Genomic DNA, 18,407 nt, shown 5'->3' on the forward strand with positions numbered 1-18,407 from the left:
TACTACTCACAGAGGTTGTTGGTCTTTGGTTCTGAAACAGGACCATGACATCAAGGAGGTGAAGTCATCACATGCAGGTCAATTGAACTGAAGTGAGGGAGAGATGGGCAAAGTCACCAATCTCACTTTCTCCTCCAGTTATCTGTAAGTAGAAGGAGGAGCTGACCCACTGGGACCCAACTAGCCAGCAGGGGAACACAGCTCCATCTTGCTTTAATGCATAGAGATAGGAAAGATAAAGGAAATTTTTATGGAAGAAGCAATTATAAAATATGGCAACTCATTTTATATATGGGTGAAAAAGTGAAGAATCAAGGAAAACAGTGAAGTGTACATATATGTGAAAATTGGCTCTTACAGAGAAAGGTACTATTCCCTTAGCAAACTAACCTTTCCCTGTCAAGTTCCTCCTTAGCATACAATGAGAGGGAGAAGGGTGTAAGACTATGAATCATGAACCTGGATTAGGCAAACAGTTTTCATTCTCCATTTCCTAGGTTTGCACTGTTCTCTCTTACTAAGGCATTCCTGTCCTTGATGCCAAACAGTACATCTTCCAAGGGAACACATGGGAACTCACCTCAGTGTGCCTAACTTGCAGTTTGGGTTTCCCAAGGCTTCACAGAGAAGTTTTATTCCACTCTCCTCTAAGGAATTTCCACTCAGGTCTAGTTCTTTCAGGCTTTTGTTGCAAATGAGAGCAGAGAAGAGATTCTGGGAACATCTATGGGTAAGGTGACAATCTATCAACCTGTAGGAAAAAACATAATCAGGGAGGGTGAGGTCAATTCAATTTTCTATGATTAATACATGTCCTATCTTTCCTTGGGCAATGCGAAGAACAAATCCATTTTATGATCACCATCCTTTGTTATTACCTTTTCATGGGAATGAATGTAGTTTCTTTTAAAATGGTCAGGCTCCTCTGATGGGGTGCCTGGGTGCATATGCTTGGACCCCAATTATAACATCACATTTCCCTTTAAAAATCACATTTCTCCCTAGGACACAGCCTGTCCTAGCAAAACTTCTATCTCTTTTCCTGCTACAGTAATCAGCTATCCCTATAGAATTTATTAGTTTGAAACAGCTGTGAAGTGGCTGAACTGATTGTGTACTGGGTCATAACAACATTTATTACTCACTGATCAATCGTAAGTATCTAGAGTTAGATGTATGGATTCTCCCTTACATTTATCTTGTCTGACAAGATGTTGATGAGAGAAGCCTGGTATTCCCTAGTCAGTCCTGACCACTAGTTGACTTAGTGATGTTTCAGGACTGAAACCACACCTCCCTGTGACTCCCTCCTTGGAATATTTCTAGATGAAGTCTGGGTAAAATACCTGTGCAGTAGATACCAAAAGTGCATGTTCCTTTAAGAATTAACCACTCCTTAATCTCTCCCTAATCCTGCCTTGAATCATCTAATTAGCATATTTGCCACATGTTTTACTATAAAATATTATAAATAAGCTTTACTTGTACCTCAATCACATTGCAGGTTCCCTAAGGGCTCTTGCCTGCTGAAAAGCATAACAAATCTTTACCTTGACGTCAACAATGCTTGAATCTGTCAGTCATTCCAGGTGACCTTCCCCTGTACTCTGACTTTTCCTCGGGGTGAAGGGGTCTCACCCCCGCCCCCTTTCCAGCCCTCATCACTTCCAGAGAACAAGAGTTTTCAACCTCAAATGATACTATCACCCAAGAATCATCAAAACTATTTAGTATTTATCCAAGAAACAGAAAAGTATAACAACAGAGCAGATTAAATAAGAATCAAACTCAACAATTAGTCCTCAGTCAACATGAGAAGATAAATTACTCATGGAAGAACTAGCTACATTAAAAAAAATGGCTGAAAAAACTGGAAAGCATTTTGGCAGAAATTGATTACTTTTAGACCAACATTTACAACATATGCCATAAACAGCTCAAAATGTACATGTGCCCTGAAGGTAATAATGTCAAAAAGAACAAGAAGAATAACTATGATAAAAAGTCCAAGAACAAGAAGTAGAACAAAAATAAGAACAAGAAGAAGAAGAAGAAGAGGGGGAAGAGGAGAAAGAAGAAGAGGAAGAAGATAAAGAAGAGAACCAGATCAGAAACCTTATGAATAACGATGACATTACCAATGTCTATGATAACTATGAATAGGTGAGAATTCTTAGTGGCAATAACAACGACAAAATACCTCATATTCATTACATGAAACTAAGCAGTTTTTTGCATGAACAGAATTAATGACATAATAAGAAGGTGAGACAGTGGAAAAATGTTTAGTTTTCTTTTGGCTTTTTTGGCAGGAAATGGATAATGTGGGACAAATATCCAAAATATATATAGGGAACACACTGAATTACGTGATTCAAGTCTTTGCTCAGTGAATAAGTGGTCAAAGGAGATGAACAAAGAGCTCTCAAAACAGAGATTGCAAACCTCCAACAACCATATGAGGGACCGCTACAAATTACTACTGATAAGAGAAAGGAGGAGTGAAACAACTGAGCAAATTAGGAAAAATGACAAAAGATAGGAAAAGCCAGTGTTGGAAAATTGTGGAAAGATAGGCTCATTAAAGCTTTATTGAGGGATTTGGTATGACTGCTATGGAAAGTCAATTTGGAATTATGCTGACAAATGACTAAAATATCTATACCTATGGGCCCAGAGAACCTTTGCTAGTTACACGTAAGCAGGACATCGAAGACAGAAATGAAGGTCACTGAAGTATTATTTTAAATGCAGAGAAGGGAAGAGAAGGAAGTTTACAGGGAAACATATACAAGCAAGACAATTTCAAAGTAACATGTTGAATTTATTATAGACTTTTAAGAAAAAAAGAAAATTGTACAGTATAAAGATGTGAAATACTATATATATTTGTTCATCTCCTTTATTTCATGCATGGAAATTTTTCCTATTTTTTGGTGTTCATTAAAGTGAGATAAAAATATCTAAAATTAGTAACATATAACATGACTTTATAAGAGGGAGAAGAGGAATTATAGGAATATGACAGCAAATACATGTTATATAAAGGCAAAAATGAAAAAAATAAATTATAAATGACAAATAAAATACATTTTTTCAAAGTCACTGCTCATTCCCCTCCATTCTGATTTAATTTCCTGGCCTGTCTTTGGTCAAACACATAAATGCAGGAAAAAAAATAATCAGATTAATTGTAATTAACCTTTTCTTTTAATAAAGATTATTGGAGAAACACATCATGGATAAATTCCACTTCTGCCTTTCAGCTAATAATGCTCAAGATTTTTTGCATTTGACTGAGAAAGCACTGTGTTTATGTATATATTCACAATTCATGTGTGTAGATATCTGAAGAAAGAATCTGAAGTTTAGACAATAGGGTAAGAAGTAAGAAGTGGCTGGAAGTCAAATTACATGTAAGACTTTCTCATGCCAAAAAAAAATGAGGGTAGCTCTCACTGACAATAAGCTCTAGATGGAACCTACAAGTGCAACATTGCCACCTGATGCAAAATCATAAATAAATTACAACATTATGTTGAATACTGACAAAATCTGAGTAAAATTCAGAAAAAGGCAAGAAAAACTCTGGAAAGCTAAAGCATCACTCAAGACCCCAAGGATTTGAGTCCTTCATATTCACAAGAAGCACCGCCACTAGGCATTTTGCCCTGGTTGTAACCAGATAAATTAACAATGTAAGTTAAACGTCAAGTGACAGAGAAATGATGATCTCAGTTCAAGGAACATGGAGAGAAGGGGTGAAATTTCCCGTGATCTAGAGAGTCTATCTACAAGAGCTAAGTGATAGCTAGAAGAGCAATAACATGTAGGATGCCTATGGTTCTAGTGGAAGAGGAGAAGACCTAGGAGAATACCTTACCATTTCCCAGGTTAAAAGAAAAACATGAACTGTACCTTGGAGGAAGGGAAAAAGTGCATCACATGAAAGACAAAGAAGATAAAGGGTCTGAAGAGGAAGTCACAAATCCTGACCTCTGACATCAAGTCGAAGGGTGGAGAGTGAAAAAAAAAATGAGAAAAAGAATGAAATGGAAAGAGAGCTGATAACCCTTTCCACCATAAAGCAAAGCTTTGCAGGATCAACTGATGTTCAAAGGCTATCACTCTGGCAAATGTATGGTGAATAGACTACAGAGGAAAAAGCCTAAGAGCAGACCATTTAAGAGTCTATTGCAACAATCCAGGTAAGAGGTGAAGAGAGCCTATAGTAGGATGGTGGCTAGGAGAGCAGAAAAAGAAGAATGGAAAAGATCCAAAGAAAAGGGCCTTCAGATTGAGAAGGATAAAACAATGGAGAACAGAACCAAAAAACAAGATACAACAGCTTGCAAGAGTACCTATCCTCAATGAGTTTATTATATGAGGCCCAGACAATCAATGTTCCAGTGCAATGAAGTGTTTGTAGGTAATATGATGGAATAGACAATTAAAAATAGACAAAACTAAACAAAGCTTTTTTTACATTAAAAAAAAAATGACTGCAGCTAGAATGAGACAAAAAGCTGTCAACTGGGGAAAAGTTATTTGCATCATCTTTCTCTGATAAATATCTCATAGTCAATTTATCAAGACACCCTGTAAGAACGTCTAATGTTAATAAGAGTTAAAGACCTTCCCTGCCCATTAATAGGTCTCAGGTACCTTTGTTAATTTTTCATGAGGCACTGGGTCACCTTAGGGTTGTGCCCTCAGGCTCTGAAAAGTGTATACATTCTCTGAGATGAGGTTTTGCTTCCTTGCTCACGCATGGGAAGACAGTTTACGTGATTTAGCCAGATGAGACTCTAGGTAGCCATTAAGGTGCCCCCCAGCTATGAAAACCAAGATGTTGATGCTTCTGTCTTTCATAACTATGTATGTATGTAATGGTGAGACAGTTGGAAGCCCTGTCTGTTGGTCTTTATTTTTCTACTTGCATTTTCTCTGTTGGTAAATGTAATTAAAGTAGATTGTTGACCCCATTTTAAATTATATTCCTTAGAAAAGCAGATCTAAAAATCTGTGACAGCAAGTCATACTGGATGTGTCAGGGTCCTTGCTGAAACAGAAAATAAGTTGCAGAACCGGTGCTGATCGTATTGGCAGAAGGATGTTCCACCAAGAATTCATTATAGCAGTGGAATCAGAAATGTGGTCTTAAAGTAGGGAATTTTTTTTAAAGAGAAAAATCTTACAAGCCTTCCCCTAATAGAGAAGTCAAAGGATGTGAATAAGCTGTATTCAGAAGAAAAGCAAAGAATCAACAATAACACTAAAAACTGGTCCAAATCACTAAGAAAAATGCAAACTGAAACACATCTGAGCTTCACTTACACCCAGGAAACTGGCAAAGATATTAAAAAATATCAATGATCAATAATAGAAAGAATGTGGAAAACCATGTATGCAAACATACCTTTGGGATGCCTATGAATTAATTAGTCTAACTCTTCTGAAAAAAAAAATTAAAACAATGGCCCCCAAAATCCACAAACTCACCACTTGACCCAGTGACCTCTCATTACAAAGCACATATTATAATGATATCAATGAGAAAGAATGGTAATATAAAACAAAATATTAATGGACAATTCTTTGATAGTAAAAAACTGGAAAAACAATGGCTACCATTAATTAAGGAATGGCTGAATAATTTGCAGTCGGTGCATGTAATGGAATATTATGGCACTGCAAGAAACTAAGAATATGCAGATGATTTGGGGAAGATGGTGGAATAGGTCAGAAAACCTGAGGCTCTTCAAATTTCCTCCATAAAAAAGAGACAACATAACCCCAGAGTTAATGTACAGCAGCAGAAATAAACAAAATCAAGATAATGCTCTCCTCCAAAGGTAATGTGAGAAGACCCTAAGAAAGACTCAACGTCTAGTGGTATAGGTTTGGTGTAAGTGCAGTGCTAACATCTCCAGGTCCACTCCATTGAATCAGCAAACAACAAAACCCTGGGGACAGCTGGGCTGGGAAGCAGTCTCAGGCTCAGAAACTTTCACCTCACAGTGTGGAGATAGCAGACTGAGTAGAAGACTGAAGGACATGTCTCTACTGAGTGATGAAAATCATATCTATGCTGACATGATGTGGTCCTGTGCTGGAGCTAGTTCCATGCTGTGATTTTTGTCCCTTACTGCTACTGCAGGGGAGAAGAACCTAGCATACCCCTGCTGAATGTAGTAGCAGAGGGGCAGAGACTTTGCTGGCCGTGGGCACTTGCAGCACAACAGAGACCCTGGTTTCAGTTCCAGGGAATAGGGGAAAGATATAGGTCACAGTCAGTAAGGGGAGCAAATAAACAAGTGTATTTGTGAGACAAAGTGGCTGGGGGTCCCAGATGGGGTTTAAGGATGGAGAGGAGTGTCCAAAGATGCCCCCCCTTACAGAGTTCAGAAAAAAAACAGCAAGAAGGACCTAAGGACTGGGCATCATTCCCCACACTTGGGGACTAAAACTAAATATCAGTAATAAGCGACTAAAAACAAAACAAGAGAAAATCAAAATATCAGTATGCAAAGGAGAAAAAAGCTAACCATACATACCTACTATGGGGATACAGAAGATCTGAGTTCATGTTCAGAAGATAGTGGAGATTGAGAAAATTACTTCTTTTTCAACAAGAAACATAAAGTGGTTAGAAGCCCAAAAAGAGGACTTGGAAGAACTATAAAAGGACTTTAAGAATCAAGTGACAATTCAAAAAAAATTAGACAACAAAAGAGTAATCCAAGAAACTTATGAAAAAAAAGTCAAGCAAAAGGAAATATAACATCAAAAATTTAATGAAGAAAATAATCCTTGAAAACTAAAACTAATCAAGGGGAAGCTAATGATGTTATAAGAAACCAAAAACATAAAACAAAATCAGAAGAATAAAAAATAGAAAAGAAAGTGATACATCTCATCAAAAAAAAATAGTGATTTGGAGAACAGAGAGAGGAGAAATAATATGAGAATAGTCTGACCAGCTGAAAGATATGTAAAAAAAAGTCTTGACACAATTTTACAAGAAATTATTAAGGAAAATTTCTCTTAAGTTCCAGAACAAGAAGGTAAAACAAAAATAGGGGGAAAAAATTCACCTACTACCACCTAAAAGATCCCTGGAGAAAAACTTACAGGAATACAACAGCCAAGTTTCAAAGTCTCTAGGTGAAGAAAACAAATATTATAAGCAACAAAAAAAAATTTAAAAATCATGGAACTACAATCAGAATTGCACAATAAATAGAAGCTACTATGTTGAACAACTGTAGGTTTTAGAATACTATACTTTGTAGGGTAAGAATAACTGGGATTACATCCAAGGATAACTTACCCAGCAGTTAAGTAAAATCTTAAATGGAAAAAAAATATTGATATTGAACAAATTGAAATCTTTTCAGGTATGTGACAAAAAGATCACAACTTAATTAAATATTCAACATATGAGATACAAGAGAAATTTAAGGTAAACATAACAACCAATTATAAGGGACTCAATAAAGTCAAACTACTTCTTATATGTCAAAATGTTAGTAGTACTCATGATTTTCATCATTATTTGCATAGTTTGAAAGAAAGACTTGGGTTGAGATGGGTATGATGGGGTGATACTAAAACAATAAAAGTGCATAGAGAGAGATTAAAAAGGAGCAATTCTCTCATACAAATCAGGCATCAAAGGAATAACTGATAAAGAAGAAGCAAGTGAGGGAAGAAGGTTGGTAGTGCTGAAACCTTACACTTATTGGAAATGGTTTAAATTGGAAACTACACATACATCTAGAAGTGCATAAAGTCTTCTAAATTTAGAAAGCAATAATAGGGGAAGGGAATAAGATAAGGGAAGGATTTTCAGAAGAGTGTATAGATTAAGAATTAGGAGGGGGTATAATGAAGAATCTTTTAGAAAGACTAAGGCAGAGGGTGGGGGCAGAGGATAAGGAAGGGACTCTTAGAAGGGCAGATTAGGGAAATGGAGCACAAGGTACAGGTAGAAATAAATTAGTATAGTGAGGGTAAAGAGGATGAGAAGAATACTGAGAGAAAAATTAGGATAGAGAGAAATACACCACTAATTAATTGTAATTGAATGTGAATGGAATGAATGTACCCATAAAATGGAAGCAGTAGAATGGATTAAATATCTGAACTAAACAATAATGTTGCTTTCAGGAAACACAATAAAAAAAGTAAGGAACACACGGAGATAAAATAAAACTCTAGAGCAGAATGTATTATGTAAAAAAAGTGGGGATTGTAATCATGATCTCATAAAAAATTAAAGCTAAAATAGTTTCAATTAAAAGACTATAGGATGACTACATGATGTGTCAAAAATATTAGATCATTGGATCATTTCAAATGTTTACACTGTGTAAAATACCTGATACAATGCCTACCACAACACACCTAGGAACCACATGAACAAAAATGTAAATCATTCATTATACAAATGGAGACATATTTCAATAATTGCAGAAATTTTGATTATTTATGAGTGCATAAAGACAATATCATTTTTAAATGGCAATTTTACCTGGTCAGTTTATTTGTTTAATTCTATCACATTTAAATTACTAAGAATTGTTTTACTGAGTTGAAAAGAGAAATAAAAACAGTTCAAATATGCCAGAGCCACAATTGGAATCACACAAGTCTTAGCAATGGTGCCACTAAAAGTCTTGGAACACCATACATTGAAGAGCAAATAAACTGCAACTGTAGCCAGAAAGGTTTCTTATACCCTGCAAAGTTAAGCAAAATCCTAAATGAAAAAAAAAGACATTCAATGAATTGCCAGACTTTCAGGATTTTGATGTAAAAAAAATAAAAGAAAGCCTGAAATTAATGGAAAATTTGACATACACAATCCAAGAGAAATATAAGGTATACCTCAAAAAATAACAAAAAGGGACACAATAAGGACAGGTTATTCATTCTTTATAAGAGGAGATGTAAGATATATGTATTATGCTTTTATGAATAATTGCGTATATTGAAAGAAAGATTGGTGTAAATCTGAGTATGAGGCAATTCTAAAACATGGAACTGTTGAAGAAAAAGTAAAAAGAATCATTATCTTATATAAATTGGGTGCAAGAGGAGGAACTGCCACAGAGGAATTACATGGAGGAGGAAGCTTTGTATTCAGAAACCTTATTCACATCATATTTGAGGTAAAGAGAGGACAATTTATACATTTGGAATTGAATAAAAGTCTTTTAAATTTATAAACAAATAAAAGCATGTGGGAATAGGATAAAGGAGGGTACAGAAGGGCTTCTAGATTAGCAGAAATGCAATAAAGTGGGAATAACATATATTTGGAAGGCTATAAAAGTCTTCATTCAGACAGAATTAAAAAGATAAGATGAAGGGGTGGGGGAAGAGGATATAGGAGGGATCTTTGGGGGAGCTAAATTAAGTAATAGGAGGGCAAGGTAGTCAGTAGAAGTAAAGAAGAAGAGGCAGGAGGAATAGAAAATAAGAGATATGCACAAATAGAAAGTAAAGTTCAGGAGTAAAATGTATTAGGGGAAGAAAACCAGGGGTATTAACCACGACTTCAGACAAAGATAAAGCTAAAATAGATTGACTCAAAAGAGAAAAACAGGAAAACTATACTATAGGTTAGCCACATTCAATAATTTTACACTATTTAAAATAACTAGAGTTTAAGGTTGGAATATTGCTGTGGTGTAGGAAATGATTAATTGCATTTTAAGAAGTATAGAAAGAGTTGGGCTTATGAAGATGTTATCCACCCTCAGAGAAGCAGAGGACAATTAAATATAGTGCAATCATGCATAGATGCATATGAATGTATATTTCTACATATGAGTATGGTTATAAATATTTAAGTATATGTATGTATATACAAGTGTATGTATGTATGTATATATATATTAAGTGCTTCTGTGTGGTTTTACATGTATATATATATATATATATATATAGTATATATGCATAAACATATGCAAATATATCATCACTTCATTGTACCTTTTGGGGTAGTAGGGGAGAACACAGTCAAAAGTGTACAGGAGAGAGCAAAAGAAAACTTAGAAGGAAGCAAAGAAAAGATGGACAGCTCTGAACAAAATGTGTCGTATTTATTATATGGGCTTTCTTGAAATGGAAATCTATTGCTGTATATTTTGAATCCTCTCTTACGTACTATTGTACATGGCAATGCTTATTTTTCTTTTCTGATTTGGTATTTAAGCTTATAATATTTTGTTTTTCTTATTGTGCATTTAAGTTTTGCATAAGCTTAAAATAAATTAATTTTTAAAAGATATGTACCTATGTGCATATGTATATAAACATGCATGCATACATACATTGCTTAAATGCAGAAGTCTCTAAGAGACGTAAGGAGAAAGGAAGAAAAAAAATAAATATACAGCAGAGAAAAAAAGAAAACTTAGAAGGAAACACAGAAAACCTGGGTTACTTTGAAAATAATGTCTAAGATCTATTACATAAGTTTTCATGAAATGAAAATTGATTGCATCCTCTCATGTTCTATTGTGTACATGGAAATGTGCTTTTCTTCTTTTCTCATTTTGAATTTAAGTTTAAAATGAATTTTAATTTAACTTTAATTTAAAATTGTCAATGAATTTCAAACATTTTTTAAAAAACAAAAGAATAGGAAGAATTCAGAGAAATGTGGGGAGGCTTCTCTGAAGTGATATAGAATTCAAAAATCAGAGTCAAGGTATTTTGTACATATTGTTACAATAGTGTGACCAACAGCACTGAAAAGGCAGTTAAGATCACAGTAATTATATTAAATTTATTTATTTAACTTTTAACATTCATTTTCACAAAATTTTGGGTTACAAATTTTCTCCCCTTTTATCCCCTCCCCCCCAAACACCAAGCATTCTAATTGCCCCTATGACCAATCTGCTCTCTCTTCTATCATCCCTCTCTGCCCTTGTCTCCATCTTCTCTTTGGTTCTGTAGGGCCAGATAGCTTTCTATACCCCTTTACCTGTTTTTCTTATTTCCTAGTGGCAAGAACATTACTCGACAGTTGATCCTAATACTTTGAGTTCCACCTTATTTACCTCCCTCCCTCTCCACCCCTTCCCTTTGGAAGGCAAGCAATTCAATATAGGCCAAATCTGTGTAGTTTTGCAAATGACTTCCATAATAGTTGTGCTGTATAGGACTAACTATATTTCCCTCCAACCTATCCTGTCCCCCATTACTTCTATTCTCTTTTGATCCTATCCCTCCCCATGAGTGTCGACCTCGAATTGCACTCTCCTCCTCATGCCCTCCCTTCTATCATCCCCCCCACCCTGCTTGTCCCCTTATCCCCCACTTTCCTGTATTGTGAGATAGGTTTTCCTACCAAAATGAGTGTACACTTTATTCTTTTCTTTAGTGGAATGTGATAAGAGTAGACTTCATGTTTTTCTCTCACTTCCCCTCTTTATCCCTCCACTAATGAGTCTTTTGATTGCCTCTTTTATGAGAGATAATTTGCCCCATTCTATTTCTCCCTTTCTCTTCCCAATATATTTCTCTCTCACTGCTTGATTTCATTTTGTTTTAAAGATATGATCCCATCCTATTCCATTCACTCTGTGCACTCTGTCTCTGTGTATGTGAGCGTGTGTGCATGTGTAATCCCACCCAGTACCCAGATACTGAAATGTTTCAAGAGTTAAAAATATTGTCTTTCCATGTAGGAATGTAAACAGTTCAGCTTTAGTAAGTCCCTTATGACTTCACTTTGCTGTTCACCTTTTCATGGTTCTCTTCATTCTTGTGTTTGAAAGTCAAATTTTCTTTTCAGCTCTGGTCTTTTCATCAAGAATACTTGAAAATCCTCTATTTCATTGAAAGACCAATTTTTCCCCTGAAGTATTATACTCAGTTTTGCTGGGTAGGTGATTCTTGGTTTTAGTCCTAGTTCCTTTGACTTCTGGAATATACTGTTCCATGCCCTTCGATCCCTTAATGTAGAGGCTGCTAGATCTTGTGTTATCCTGATTGTATTTCCACAATACTTGAATTGTTTCTTTCTAGCTGCCTGCAGTATTTTCTCCTTGACCTGGGAACTCTGGAATTTGGCCACAATGTTCCTAGGAGTTTCTCTTTTTGGATCTCTTTCAGGCGGTGTTCTGTGGATTCCTTGGAAATTTATTTTGCCCTCTGGTTCTAGAATCTCAGGGCAGTTTTCCTTGATAATTTCATGAAAGATGATGTCTAGGCTCTTCTTTTGATCATTGCTTTCAGGTAGTCCCATAATTTTTAAATTGTCTCTCCTGGATCTATTTTCCAGGTCTGTTGTTTTTCCAATGAGATATTTCACATTATCTTCCATTTTTCCATTCTTCTCTCTTTGTTCTGTGATTTCTTGGTTTTGCACAAAGTCATTAGCCTCCATCTGTGCCATTCTAATTTTGAAAGAACTATTTTCTTCAGTGAGCTTTTGAATCTCCTTTTCCATTTGGCTAATTCTGCTTTTGAAAGCATTCTTCTCCTCATTGGCTCTTTGAACCTCTTTTGCCAATTGAGTTAGGCTAGTTTTCAAGGTGTTAATTTCTTCAACATTTTTTTGGGTCTCCCTTAGCAGGGAGCTGATCTGCTGTTCATGCTTTGACTTCATGTCTCTCATTTCTCTTCCCAGCTTTTCCTCCACCTCTCTAACTTGATTTTCAAAATTCTTTTTGAGCTCTTCCATGGCCTGAGCCCATTGAGTGGGCTGAGACACAGAAGCCTTGATTTCTGTGTCTTTGCCTGATGGTAAACATTGTTCTTCCTCATCAGAAAGGAAGGGAGGAAATGCCTGTTCGCCAAGAAAGTAACCTTCTATAGTCTTATTTCTTTTCCCTTTTCTGGGCATTTTCCCAGCCAGTGACTTGACCTCTGAATATTTTCCTCACACCCACCTCACCTCCTGATCCTCCCAGCCCGTGTTTGTGGTCTGAGATTCAAATGCTGCTTCCAGCCTCAGGGCTTTTGGCGGGGGCAGGGCTGCTATTCAGTATGAGATTATGATCTGGTGCTGAGATCGGGGCAGGGCCACCTCTCAGGCTCAGTTCCCTCAGGGGGTTTATGCGCAGACCTTCCGCAATGGATTCAAGCTCCCGCCCGCTTGGGGAGCCCCTGTCTGCAGCCGCCTCTCAGCTTCTACCTCCCGGGGGGGGGGGCCTGAATTATGGGGGCACCCCACTCCCCTCTCGACCCGCCAAAGAGACTCTCTCACCCACCCCTGTCACCTGTGGGTGGAGGGACTTGTGCGGCCGCTGGAGATCCCGTCCCTGAAGCCTGTTCGGATCTGTTTCTCTCGGTGCCGCAGCCGTGGCCGCAGCAGGTCTGGGCTGGGCTTTGTGTCTGCAGCGCGATGGACCTTTTGTGAGAGGTTTGCAGATCCCTCTGTGGGTGGAGGGACCCGCGTGGCCGCTGGAGATCCTGTCTGTGAAGCCTGCTCGGATCTTTTCCTCTCGGTGCCGCGGCCGCGGCAGGGCTGCACTCAGCTTCCAGTCCCGGCGCCCAGTCCGCGGCGCGAAGGACCCCCCGCGAGAGGTTTGCAGGTCTCTCTGGAACAGAAATCTCCCTCGCTCCAATGTTCCGTGGCCTCTGGGTGCGGAATTCGCCGTGAGTTACTTCCCTGTAGCCATTCTATGGGTTGTGGGTTCAGAGCTATGTGTATGTGCCTCTTTCTACTCCGCCATCTTGGCTCCGCCCCAAGATCACAGTAATTATAAAGAAAAATATGAATGACTGAGAACTAATGACAAAACACATTTCTTCCTTAGTAGGAAGACTATGGAAGCAGAATGACATATATACACACAGCCAGATATTGGTGCTGGTCATTTGGTTTTACTTAATGCTCATCTCAGTTTCAAGAGAGGGTTCAGCTGATGCGAGGAAGTTAAAGGGAAACAATTATGACACACAAACAAATGGGAGCAGTGAAACCCACAAATGAGAGGACATTGACAAAAGAATTATCCCCTCCCTCTTCTTCACCACCAATGGATATTTGCTTCATTTACTAAGCAGACTGATAAGACAGCATGTCCAGAAAAGCATGACAAGAATTCAAGAGGATGGGAAACAAATATAGCTTGGGGAAAAGAATCAATAACTTGAAGTAAATGAAGGTCAGTGAAATGAAAGAGATCTGAAATGTGCCATAGTCCTTTGAAAAGGACAAAATGGTCTGTATGTTTAAGAGAGCCAGAACTTAGTTCTCTATCAAGACAAATTTTCTGCCTCTGCAGTGTTCAAGCATAACATGAGCTTCCTGATAAGCTAATGGCTTCCCTATCACAGGTCCTCTAAAGGGGAGGAAGAAGAACATATGTCAGGGATGTTGTTAGAGGATTCCTGGTCAGGGATGTGATGGAATGGATGAGTTCTGAGGTCTATGTCAACTTGGTGATTTTGTAATAGCTTTGAGAAACAAACATTTCCAGCCTGTGCAATCAGCGAATAAAGCAGGTCACATCTTAATGAATTTATTCACTGAGTACAGCAGTGTCTTTCCTCCTCAAAACTTTGTTCTGTCTCTCCTCCAAACTTGCTCATCCTGCTCACTTTAGAACTCAGCCTATAACAAAGAAGACAAAACCCAAAAAAATTAAAAAAAAGAAACACAGGGGAAGGGTTTGAGAGAGTAAAGTATTTACCAGGTGACAGTGCTGGAACTAAGGGATTCATCAAGTAAGTCTTTCAGAGATAACATGAGAAATTCCTGATCAAACCACTTTCTGGTCAATTTCTCAGAAGAAACAATAACTATAGCAACAAAAATGGATGAGATTTTGATTCTTAAAACTCCTAAAAAAAGGAGTTTCCAATCTCCCTCACCAACTTGTGCTCCTCCTTCCCCCATTGACCACAAAATCTAAGATACTCACCCAAAAGAACTCTCATAGGAACTCACCTGAGCACCTGTAGTTTACAATTCTGTTGTGCTAAGACACTACACAGAAGCTCAATTACACGCGGAAAGCAAGTAACGTTGAAGAAGTTTTTCTGGTTCTCATGCAAGAAAGAACGAACCCATATATTCAAAAAGGTTATTCTGAAGGATACAGAAAACCAGAGAGGATATGGTCAATTACATTCTCCAGGATTCATATGCTCCTGATTTGTCAGAGGGAAAGAGCTCAATCCCACAGCTCCTTTGAATCATCATATTAATAAATCATCCTTTCCCCCTCAGCTCCCCATATATCCCTACATCTGTAACAGGGATGGGGATGGGGACAGAGAGAGGGGTTGGATTTACGGTTACACTAATATTGACAAATTCCTGGTGAAGAAACCCCCAAAATAACAAAATAATGAGTAAAGCAGCTTATTGGTAAATGTAGACATAACATGGAAGAACAGAAAAATTGTCACAGAACGAGAAAGCTACAAATGTCTCAGTACTGAAAAGGGGGAGAAGGTGTGTGCTTCAAGTAAGATGCCAGGATGCTTTACTTGCATTCCAAACAAAATTGTAGAATGTATTATTAAACAACATCCATAAATCAACCGTATTAATTATAGCATATCTTGAAAAGACAACAGTGTGTATAAAAAGATCTGGAGTGTGTGTGTGTGTGTGTGTGTGTCTGTGTGTATAAAATAAACTCAATCTAAACCAACACTGTGACACAGAAAGCAAAATGTAAAATTATAAGAGAGAGGTAGTATCTACAATGGTGGAGGGGACATTCCTTCTCTATTTTATCCTGGTTCACTCACTCTCTGTTCTAGTCAAAGCAGATTACTAACTCTTCCCTGACCTTGCCATCCCTGCCTTTTCACAGGTAGAAGCCAGTGCCATGATGCCTCAACACCTCCCCCACTTCTACCAACTCTTCCACTGAGACCACAGCAATTGTTAGAATGGAGATGACAGCTCTGCTTCTGCTCTTCTGGGGGACAATGTCCCTAACCTACCAGAGGGCTATGGAGATAGTAGGTTGAGCAAGCACTGATGTTTCAGACTGTAATGGTGAGAAGCTGGGGTGAAGGAGTATGGAGGAGACCCTTCTCCACCAAAAGGGACCCTTACAATAGCCTTTATTCACTGAAATAGTGGTTCTTTCCCCCTATTATTGCCTATCAGCGCAACTCATCCTTCTCATACTAGAACTAAGCTCCTCTAGGACAAGAAACATACGGAAAAGACAACATAACTTTTTATCAATTCATGGGGATAGATCAAGGGAAGGTCAGAGAAGTTTCAATGGGATATCAGAGGGAAGTGGATACTCCCCTGAATAAACTGGTCCCAAAAGCCTGGTGAAGAGAAGGGTCTATTGTGCAAAATTTCCAAGAGGAATCAATGTGGATGAAGCCTCCCCTGATCTGAGACAGGCAGCCTGCAGTCACCCTCCCCAAATCAGTGTGGTTCTTCCTGCTTACTTCGAGCTGATGGCCCTAATGCTCAGGAGGCTCTCAAGAGAGGAGAGTTATAGGACTCACTCTAGTGTCTCTAGCTGACAGTTCTCTTTTTCCAGGGTCTCACATGGCAGTTTCATCCCATAATCCTCAAAGGTAATATCATTCAAGTGCAGGCTTTTCAAACTGGGAGCAGAGAAGAGATATTGAAAACATGAACAAGGTACCTCGAACTCCTCCAACCTGTAGGAGACATACAAACATAGGTTAAATCAATTGTTTCATTGTCCAGGATTTCTTTCTTTCTTCTCTTTCTGGAAAGAAGGTCACATTACACCACTGTAGTGCTGAGCCAGGTTGGGCATACTCATGAAATTTTTTTATTTTGAAAAAATTTCCACTTGTACCCCTGGTTTTGACAACACTTTCATTTCTACATATGTTTCCTCATCTGCTACTCCTAAAGCCATTCCCTGTAACAAAGAAGAAAAGGGGGAAAAAATTTAGAAAAATCAGGCAACATATGAGGTAACTGATACTCTATGGATTACACATCCACAGTGCTGCCGCTTCCACAAAGAAGAGAGGAAGGTATATTCTTATATCTTTTGTGGGGGGAGCAGTAATTGATCATTATAATACCACCAGATTAAGTTTTCATTTTTCTTCTATTCCCATTTACATTGTTGATGTCAAAGTGTAAGTTGTATAAGTCCTTCCCAATAACCTCTGAAACCGTCCAGCTCACCAATTTTTTATGCCACGATGGAATTCCATTAGAATTTGTTTAGTAATTTCTGAAGTGAAGGACACTTTCATTTCCAATTTTTAGCTACTGAAAAAAAGAGCTGCTATAAATATTTTTGGAGATATCGACCCCTTTCCTTTTTATAGGATTTTTTTTGTTTTTGGAGTATAATTCCAGTAGAAGTATAGATGGGTCAAAGACTATACACATTTAAGGGTCCTTCTGGGCATATTTCAGATTGTTTTCCAGAAGGACAAAACCCATCACAACTCCTCCAAAGGCACTTTGATGTACCTGTCTTTCACAGGCCCTATAATATTTGTCGTTTTCCTCTTATGCCATGTTTGCCAGTCTGATAAGTGCAAGGTAGAACCTTAAAATTGCTTTAATTTTCATTTTTCTAATTATTTGTGGTTTGCAGAATTTTTACACTCATTTGTTATTTTTACTTTCACTCATTTCAAACATTTTTTTCATGATTGTTATTACCTCCTTCCTTTGAAGAATTTCTTGATCATATATTTTACCATTTATTTATTAGGGAAGGGCTTTTAGTCACATACATTTGAAACAGTTCCATATATATTATGAGCATGAGCACTTTATCAGAGACACTTAATACAAATATTTTTCACAGTTATCTCTTTGCCTTTGAAATTTTTTGCTAAATTAGATTTGAGTAAAAACTGTTTTTCCTCGGTTATTTTATTTCTTTTCAGTTTTCTACAATCACTTCCACATCTTAGATTGTTCCCCTCCCTCCCCCACTTTCTACCCGTTCTCCCCTCTCCCATCCCAAGATGGCATGCAATCTTATATATGTTCTACACATACATTGTTATTAAATACAGTTTCCACTTAATCATGTTGCATAGAAGGATTAAAATGAATGGGAGAAACATAAAGAGTAATCCAAGAAACTTATGAAAAGAAAGTCAACCAAAAGGAAATACATCATCAAAAATTTAATGAAGAAAATAATGCCTTGAAAACTAAAAGGGATCAAGGGGAAGCTAATGATGTTATAAGAAACCAAAAACATAATAAAACAAAATCAGAAGAATAAAAAATAGAAGAGAATGTGATACATCTCATCACAAAAACAACTGATTTGGAGTACAGATAGAGGAGAAATAATATGAGAATAGTCTGACCACCTGAAAGATATATTAAAAAAAATCTTGATACAATTTTACAAGAAATTATTAAGGAAAATTTCCCTTAAGTTCCAGAACAAGAAGGTAAAACAAAAATAGAGGGAAAAAATTCACCTATTACCACCTAA

General features: G+C 37.4%; 1 protein-coding gene across 2 annotated transcripts in view; it reads right to left on the reverse strand.

Annotated features, from left to right (window-relative positions):
- Positions 1-18,407, reverse strand: part of LOC140504873 (NACHT, LRR and PYD domains-containing protein 3-like) — a 396,422-nt gene that overhangs the window by 321,170 nt on the left and 56,845 nt on the right. For both annotated transcript variants that reach the window (XM_072610239.1, XM_072610238.1), the window contains 2 exons: positions 16,459-16,617; positions 14,921-15,061 (listed from right to left, as the gene is read on the reverse strand). In XM_072610239.1, the coding sequence (XP_072466340.1) occupies positions 14,921-15,061; positions 16,459-16,617 (300 nt within the window). The remainder of the gene's footprint in view (positions 1-14,920; positions 15,062-16,458; positions 16,618-18,407) is intronic.

This window comes from Notamacropus eugenii, chromosome 5 (assembly GCF_028372415.1).
Source record: "Notamacropus eugenii isolate mMacEug1 chromosome 5, mMacEug1.pri_v2, whole genome shotgun sequence".
NCBI classification, from domain to species: domain Eukaryota; kingdom Metazoa; phylum Chordata; class Mammalia; order Diprotodontia; family Macropodidae; genus Notamacropus; species Notamacropus eugenii.